The sequence below is a fragment of the Phalangium opilio genome, unplaced genomic scaffold (assembly GCF_054372755.1).
Source record: "Phalangium opilio isolate 3A_F unplaced genomic scaffold, DU_Popi_V2 ptg000390l_1, whole genome shotgun sequence".
Lineage (NCBI taxonomy): Eukaryota > Metazoa > Arthropoda > Arachnida > Opiliones > Phalangiidae > Phalangium > Phalangium opilio.
In genome coordinates this window covers 1,402,902-1,412,276 of record NW_028324234.1, presented here as the reverse complement: position 1 = coordinate 1,412,276, position 9,375 = coordinate 1,402,902, and the positions used below count along the sequence as shown (strand labels likewise).

Below are 9,375 nucleotides of genomic sequence, written 5' to 3'. Positions count from 1 at the left end.
GACCAGAACACGTGGTCTGCTAAACTAAAGAAGTGGATAATTAAATTACTTGAGTTTATGTCTGGACTCTGGTTACCCTTGAATTTTCGTATTAGTCATTTGCCCTGTGCCACCGCCATATTTCCCACGCTGATTTTGGATTTTGAATAGAGACCACCATGTCTAGGAGCCCTCAAGGAGTTTAGGGAGTTGGTAGTGGGACGAGTAGAAAAATAAATATGGAAAGGATCATTGGTCCTGTCTATTAACATATCTAGATTGGCCATGCACAGCCAGTCAGGGATATAAAAATATTTTTTACACTTCTCCTTAGGACCATTCATAGCCTACTTGATCACGCGCTCGAAGACGAAAGCTGCTGACTAACAAGGATTGACCATAGCAAAAACGGATTTATGTAAGAAGAACGTTGAAGGTAGCAAATTCGCTACCCATCCTCGCATACTTTATTGAGAAACTTCGTCTGCTTATATTTTGACTCCACCCACAAATTCTGTATATAGCAATTTGGAAAAAAAAAATTAACCATGAAAATAGAGATAAGAATGACATTTTCGATCTCTAGAAGTCGCTATATACAGAATTTGTGGGTGGAGTCAAAATATAAGCAGACGAAGTTTCTCAATAAAGTATGCGAGGATGGTACTAGAGGCTAAAGCTACGATCCGACGTTCTTAGTACATAAATCCGTTTTTGACCATAGATATAGTAAAACTATAAAGGGTGTTCATATAACATATCTATGGGATTGACTACCACCATGATCAGAATTGGAAATAAGAAAAATTTCTTTTAGGACATGTGTCCAGTGATCCCCCCTTTGACTGGAACATTTAAAGGACACATTCCACTGGAGTGTGCTGTATCTTCATAGTTAACTATCAAAACTTCGGAAAATTTATTGGTCAAAATGTCCAGTGACTCCCTTAGTTTTTAAAAAATTATAGGACATTTTAAAATTTTATTAGACAATGTTCAGTGTACTGTGCTTATTTCCGGCCCTGACCGTGATATCAAGGTTCAGGTCAGCCTGGGAAATAGCACACTTCCTCTGGTCCAAAACCAGTTTATTAATTGCTTGGACTAGTTTTTGAATTCGAGAAGTGGGGGTTACTGGTCCTCGGGACCAATTTATTAATTGCAAATCTATAGGAGTACAAAGGCTGGGACCAGTCCGGAGATCAGTTTATTATTTTGGACCCTAGGGGGTCACTCGTCCCAAGGACTAGTTTAAAAAATATCCATATTTCCCAGACTGGTTCAGGTTGTCCGTGCATAGCCAGTCTGGGAAATAAGAGATTTTTAAACTAGTCCTGTCATAGCCCATTTGATCACGCGCTCAACGATGCAAGCTGCTTTCGCTGTAGCGCCACGGAGCTTCTATTTACAGGGAAAGAAAACTCGGACTTCCCCCCCCCTACTTCGGTTTGGCGCAACGCTTTTGTTCCTCGCGCGCGGCAAGCCGGCAAGCCGGCAAGCACTTCGAGCTCATTTAAACAAAGTCTGACGTAGTTTTCTTGGTGTAACTTCAATTACTTGCCATTAAATGATGATTTATACAGTGAATCGCTTCCGTAGTTAACCCATTTCTTCTTTTTTCCCCCTTGTACTAACTATTAGACCGGAATCGCAGTCCATTCAAAATTTAAAAGATAAACCTTTAAAACACCAAGACTTTCAACGAAAAAGTGAAGGCGGCCATCTTTGTTCTTTGTCAGCGAAACGCAAGGGGGGTTAAAATATGTACCACATTTTATGGACGAATAGTGTCTACGTTTCCTAAAAGCTTTTACAGTACTAGAGAGGGAGGAGAAACCACTCCCTGTAAATAGAAGCTCCGTAGTAGCGCGAGCAGCATTCGTCGTCGAACGCGTGATTGAGTTGATCCCCTCAGTACCTCCCCTCAGTGTCCAAAATAATAAACTGATCTCCGGATTGGTTTCCCCTTGGTTTTAGTATAGATTTGCAATTAATAAGACGGTCCCGAGAACCAATACCGCCCACTTCTTGAATATAAAAACTATTCCAAACAATAAACTGGTTTTGGACTAGATGAAGTGTGCTCTTTCCCAGGCTGATGCATAGCCTCCTGGATCACGCGATTCACGGACGTAAGCTGCTCGCGCTATAGAATTCGGTTCAATCATGGATAAATCAAAGAGGAGGGAAATAGGGAGATAGAAACGTGGTCTATAAAATCCGCCGAAAAATGGAAAAAATCGGGGGGGAGGGGGTAGTAACAAAAATTTCTGTTACGATAAAATTTAGGACGCACTTCTTTCGCGCAAGGGGGACCTAACCGCCTCTGTCTCTGTCATCCCCTACGTAACTGAAATTTCTCTCTAGTATTGGTAGCCCGAAAGAGGAGAACCTGTAACGCCAACTGTGCGCGAATAAGTTGCGCGTTAAGAGCCGCGGCGTACCGTACATTTTCCCCTCTTCTCACTACGCATGGATCACGGCTGCCTATGCTGATTCTCTCTCCCTATTTCCCTCCTCTTTGGATAAATGAGGTAAGATGGATTAAAAACAATGACGGGCGACTCAGGTTTAAGGGAGGTGAGATGGATTGGAAATGATAATGGGTGACCTGCGGCAGCGGCACCGTAACTCTTCCAGTGTATACTTCGCGCACACCCCTACTTTCGGTAGGCGATTGCTAAGTGCTGCCGCGTAGTGCCATTTTATGTATATGAGAACTAGCTTCTATTTTTAATAGCAAATGTTTGTCGAAAGGAAAACCTAGTATCAAGCTAGTATCTTCTAGGTGACATTTTTTCTTGAACTACTATTCAGAACAAACTACATACTATATTGTTGAAAATATTTTGGGAAAATGGAATTTTGGTGAAAAAAAGTAAGATAAGAATTTTTTAAAATAATTGATGTTTTAGGTATAATCAAATGTGGATGATAGGGAAAGTATGACAATGGCCATAGAGCCTGTGTTGAAAAACGCGGACATCAAAGTTTCGCCAATAACTATTTAGTTTACTAGTGACTGATGGACTTGCGAACTCGCGACTGAAAGTAGTTCAGACATTTATGCTCCTTGGTTTATCCATAACCCACTCGATCACGCGAATCACGATGCAAGCTGCTCGCGCTATAGCTAAATTACCGAGATTTGTTTTAAACGTATCTAGTTTTATGTGCTCTTCTATTGCTTCGATAACCTTACTTCAATCCATATTATACCTTCAAACATTACCAGCTACTCTGTCCTGACTACAAACACAAATCGAGGAAGTTCTAGCATACAAAATAGCAGACGACGGTAACCGTGTAACCGCGAATTAACACAAGACCTATTTTAAGGGAGTGAACAGGCCCAGTATAGCTACGCCAATAAAACGGTCAACTACAGCGAAACTCTGATGACTCGCGACTTTTGGCCATTTTCATACTTTTCCTCTCATCCACTTTTGGTATAATCATGTGTCCAAAACTGAAATTTTCAATATATGTTACTTCAGGCAGCTAATTTTCTACACTTATCTTTTACACCTTCCGGTCTTTGTCGACAATGACAGTTTTTATTAATATCTGTCACTTCAGTCTTCATATACGCGCCGAGCGAGTCGCCGCGTGCGCCACCTAGCGGATTTTAGAAGAACAAATTGGCGGGAAAATGACCGCGTCTTTAAATGAAGCCATAGGGTTGTTGTGTAGTTAGTTGTAGGAATTATTACTGAAATTTCCCAGAAAGGGTGAAATTTTAACAGTTTTCGAAATTCTAGAATTCATTGCGTTAAAGTAAATGAATGGATTAACGCGCTTAAAGAGAAAAAGTAACTTTTTAGACTATCTTATCTAATCCCAGCACCCAAATTCCCAAATTAAATGTACAGGTATAGTACAGTTAACCTCAAAAATGTGTCTGTCTAGAAGCACTTGCTAGTTAATTTAATTAACTCACAACATAAACATTTACATAGATGGTAATATCATAAACTTGCTTGGTTACAGAAGTTTTCCTTGTACACTCTCCAGTGACTACGGTATTTCGTTGGGTTTACTAGTATCTCTTTACGTTAAAAATATGTTCATTTTTTTATTAGATTTTAGACTATTCGAAGAGTAGAATCCCTAAAATAATTTTGTAAACCTTCTAATGCTAAAAATCCGACGTATTTTACAATTGTAGCGCTCCCCATCTTTAAATTGCCAATCTACCATTCGCGAATTTCCCGCCAAGAGTTTTCAATTCAATCCGCTAGAGGCGCTGCTTGCTACTTTACCTCTCAATCCTCGGCGCGTAATAGGAGAGAACAAGTTGGAAAAACCAGAATATTACCTCTCCGAGTCAAACTACAAACTTATTAAGAAAATCAATCCGAAATCGTAATGTTAAACTCTAAGGAGCTTAACATTATGAGGTGACCCACGGTTTCGCGACCAAGAGGGTACACTTTCAAGGTGGGGTGGCGTAGCGGCTAGCGCTTTCGCCTCGCAGCAAGAGGATCCCGGGTTCGATCCCCGACTGTGGCACCGGGTGAAAATCTGGGAACAAATTTTTCTGCGTACAGTTTGCAAGTTCTCTCCCCGCTTGTTAAAAGGAGTTTTCCTCCTCGGTCTAACCCGGTTTCTCCTTTCCATCAAAACTTGCAGAGGTTAACGGTAGTAGTACATAAATGCCGGTCCCAAAACAGTACAGTGGAAGGCAGGGGAGGAGGAGGAGATGTTGAGGAGGATTGTAAGATGGCGGGAGAGAAAACGTAAACCTTTTGATTGACTCACCCCTCTCCCAGACCGGTAAGAGGGCGTTTATCATTGACTCACCCCTCTCATCCCCGCACCTGCAAGGGGTGTTTTTGATTGACAGGTCAATGAAGCGTGTTCGATTCTCGGATGTAGAAGTACATACATTGGAGTATGAAGATAGGGTGAATTATGATTTAAGAAATAAACAGTATTTTAATATGTTAATTAGATTAAAATTTGAACCATTAATTTGTCCGGTATTAATCAAATGGTTAAGGGGGTATGAACCTCCAGATGACGTTGGGGGAAAATAAAGAATCCCCGTAAAAACCCAGCTCTACCGATTATTCTAGATCATTCCAGAAAATTTAAAATACCCCATAAAACCCAGGTTAACGTTGTTTAAGGCCATGACGTAAAATGTACAGTCAAAGCTGTAGATTGTTCGAGAATAATCTTCCCGAAAAAGCCCACGGCGTAAACACCAATAATGTACAGTCAAAGCTGCTATCTAAATGTATATTATTTTCCGAGTGGATTTATAATCACAGGGAAATTGTAAATAGTCATTTAAGAGATGAATGAATCGAATGAAATAACATTTAATTATACACGTATGCATCCTCTAAATTTCCTAAAGTTTCTCTTAAAATGAAACGATTTATGTGGTTTAGGACCGTCCGGTCAAATTCCAGCAATTGAGGGACCATCTCGGCATCGCCGGGGTTGATTGTCCGGGCGTCCCTCCTCCTAATGAATATCGCGTAGATCGCAGCCAAGACACTTAAAACAATGAAATAATAGAACAAATTATGAAAAGACAATGCATAATTATGTTGAAAACTAATTAATAAAGTACCTAAAGCCGTCGCAGTTAGGGATTATGTAGGCTCCAGTCGGGGTGTATCTAAAATCATCCTCATCCCTCTCCGGGCTAAATACAGATGTAAATAAATTTACAATTCCCTATACTATTTATATAATTAAAAACTCATACATGGGGTGCACCTGTTCGGCGGTAATGTTTTCCAGCCCCACCATTAGCTCACCAACACCCTCAACAAGTATGCTTGTTAACAGTAAATTACTTATGAAGGCAATTATTCTAATATTGCAATTATATTAGTACTATTTATCACACCAATTATAACACCCTGTTTATTTACTTAAACCCATCACAATTCATAACGCTGGCGTTAAACTGTGGCGTAGGGTTTCCGGTGTAATCGTCTAATGAATTTCTATTAAGTTCAAAATAAAATCAAACCCAAATAACGCGTATCACGATATTATTATATATAAATCACTTACAAGTCTCCCACGCTCAAAATTGGAATTGTATCCACGCTGTTTTCCTCCACCTCTTCCACCACAACATTGAATCCATTTTCCCCGTTAACACCGACATTTAAATCACCATCATCACTAACCTCACCGAAAAAATTAATTTCACCCTCATCACTAACCGCATCCGTAAAATTAATTAAGCTCTGATCGTCACTAATATCAAGTACGATATTCTCTATATCCTCAGCTTTAATATATTCTTCTACTGAGAACTCCTTCGACATCGCTAATTTCTCCATGACCATGATCTAGCTATCTTTCTACAAAAAAAAAATTTAACTATACTCTAGGAGTGAAAAAAACGTTGTGGCCAAATATTCAAAATCGTCCCCTTGCCTGTGAATCATTGGGTTCTTTCGGAAACCCTAAAAAACCCTCAAACGGTAAGAAATCAGGTGTAATCACAGGGTGGTCGCTCACTAGTTCGGATTATACTGATAACTCAAAAGAAATGGCACATGAAATAGTACATATCCGACCCCTCGTTTCGAACCACCTTGGCGACGAAGCCGCGTACGTCATCATTCAGCTAGACTTCTGTAGAATTCCATTTACAATTCCAATGTACACAGTAGAGGGCGCGGTGTAAGAGGCTCACGCCTGAGACGCGGGGCGAGAGGGCACTCTCGGACCGGGACTCGTGCATGAAGGACTCCCCAAATTCTTATGTATGATTGCATTATCGTTTAGTAACAATAAAGAATAAAGTAATAATTGAGACTATTGATTCACTTATAAACGTTGAGCGACGAACCCAACAAATGGCGACGGAGATGGGATGCGTTATCCACCAGTAAGCATTTCCCTTATTACCACTAAAATATCCCTAACCGCACGAGCGAACCGAGGCTTAAGGAGCAGACCGAGAAAACCCAGGACTACGCCCGTATAGCAGCCGCGCTATACCAACCCTGGCAGCGGGAAGTTAACCGCGTGAAATTTATCCGCGTTCCGTGTCCACGCGGACGAGCCGAGGCTTACCAAATTCCAGGACTACGCCCGTGTAGCAACCGAGCTATACCAACCCTGGCGGCGAGAAGTTAACCGCGTTCCGTATCCACGCGGACGAACCAAGGCTTACCGCTCACCCGATTTCTTATACGTTCGTATAAAATAGCGCGTTTAGTTACGCCCGTGTGTAAATTCACGAAACTTTTACGCTTTCGTCGGAACTTTATCGAAAAATTCCTGTATCTCCGAACATTTCCGGCACCTACACAATGGCTATGATCGGCAAGCTGAACACTTTTGATAACCAGTCGGAATCGTGGGACCAATACGCCGAGCGTTTAAACGCTTATTTCACGGCAAACGATATTGCCAGTGCGGACACTAAAAAAGCCGTACTACAGACGGTCCTCAGCCCGGAAACATATACTTTGCTTCGCAATCGAATCCGTCCGGCAACTATTGCTTCCAAAAGCTACGATGAACTTGTCGCCGCGCTAACGACGCATTTCAACCCAACGCCATTACGGTGCATCGCGCGTCTCCGATTCCACCGCCGGACACGTCCGACGAGTGAATCAGTCGCCGACTTCATATCGGCCTTGCAGACTTTGTCTGAACATTGCCAGTTCGCGAATAGAGACGAAATGATAGTTGACAAGATCATATTCGGCATAAATAACGATGCTATGCAGCAGAAGCTCATTGCGGAGGAAGAAGAAAAAAAGGTGGTCACGTTGGCGCGCGCTACCACGATTCTTTTGGCAATGGAAAATGCCAAGCGCAGCTTAGGCGAAATGAAACAGGAGGATGAGACCAGATCCCAGACGGTAAATTTACTTCAAGCAAATAATAATAACCACTACTCGGCACAGTTTACCCCACAAAGAGGGCGCCGCTGGGAAAGAGGAAATAATAGGGGAAGAGGAAATCATAAACCCCAGCAACCAGCCGATAGGTCGGGCCACCGAAACCGAGGTAACCCGATTCCTGACTATAGCCGATGTCTACGTTGCCACGGTGATGACCACGGAAGCAACGATTGCCAGTACATTACAGCGACATGCGGCAAATGCCACAGGCAAGGTCACCTGGCGCGTGCATGTCTGCATCCGCCACCCGATAAAGGGACGTCCACCCACCGTAATGCGAGACGACGAGGCCCACGCGCAAACCAAATACAGGATGCGCCGGACCATTCGGAAACCGATGAGCCACCGCCAGACGCTCCGCCGTTGGACGAATATGCATCTGATGTATATAGTATTAGAGTAACGAGTCCAATACTCAACCCGGAATCACAGGACACAATCGGCAATGTTTCGTCTCCGCCGTCAACAGTCAACGAAGTCCCTCCTCCTGAGCTCATCCAACTGCTCATAAATGGGGAGCCGGTCAAGTTCGAACTGGACAACGGTTCGGGTTATACGCTTCTCTCCGAGCGGGACTTCACAGTTGTCCGTCAAAACTCCGTATTGCACAATTTCCCCCGGAAATTAGAATCTTACACGGGTAATGCAATCGACGTATTGGGCGAAGCCAATGTCCAAGTCGACTTCCGCGATCGACGAGCTTTCTTGCCTGTATTGGTGGTCAAGGGTGACAAGCCAAATTTATGCGGCCGTAATTGGCTTTATTCGGATCTGGATATCTTGCCTTCCTTCAACAACGCATCCGACCAGGTCCACGCCATCCAGACGGGCGATCGTGACATAGATGCCCTCTTGGAAAAACATGCCACACTTTTCTCCCCGGGCCTTGGCAAAATAAGGGATGTTCAAGCTCATATCCACGTCAAGGAAGGAGCGGTACCCAGGTACTGTAAGGCACGCTCTGTTCCGTATGCGAGGAAGGACGCGGTGGAGGAGGAGCTCCGCCGAATGGAGCGCGAAGGAATCATAGAAAAGGTAGCCTATTCCGATTACGCATCTCCTATTGTATCTATTCAAAAGCCGGATGGAGGGATAAGGATATGCGCGGATTTTAAAACCACCTTAAATCAACAAATAAATGTTGATCAGTACCCGCTTCCGAAAGCGGATGACATTTTCGCCACGCTTGCTGGATGTGAATTATTTTCTAAACTGGATTTGAAGCAGGCTTACAACCAAATTGAATTGGATGTCGATTCACGCCAGTACACGGTCATTAACACGACATTAGGCCTTTTTCGTTACAACCGCCTTCCCTTCGGCATCGCCTCCGCGTCGGCTATTTTTCAACGCGTCATGGAAATGATTTTATCCACCATACCACGCGTCACCCCTTTCCAGGACGATACGCTCATCGGGGGCCGTGATCGTCGCGATCACATCGAACGACTCGACGCGGTTCTTCAAAGGTTGGCTGACTATGGACTCAAGTTAAAAAGGGAAA

At 43.0% G+C, this 9,375-nt stretch overlaps 1 protein-coding gene across 1 annotated transcript; it reads right to left on the bottom strand.

Moving 5' to 3' along the window:
- Positions 1 to 5,804: 5,804 nt before the first annotated feature.
- On the bottom strand, positions 5,805 to 6,322 carry LOC149594196 (uncharacterized). Its single transcript, XM_089861346.1, has 2 exons — positions 6,016 to 6,322; positions 5,805 to 5,945 (listed from the first exon to the last, which is right to left on the bottom strand). Exons 1-2 carry the CDS (start codon positions 6,294 to 6,296, stop codon positions 5,867 to 5,869), a joined length of 360 nt encoding a protein of 119 aa, XP_089717472.1. The 5' UTR covers positions 6,297 to 6,322; the 3' UTR covers positions 5,805 to 5,866.
- Between the last annotated feature and the right edge of the window lie 3,053 nt (positions 6,323 to 9,375).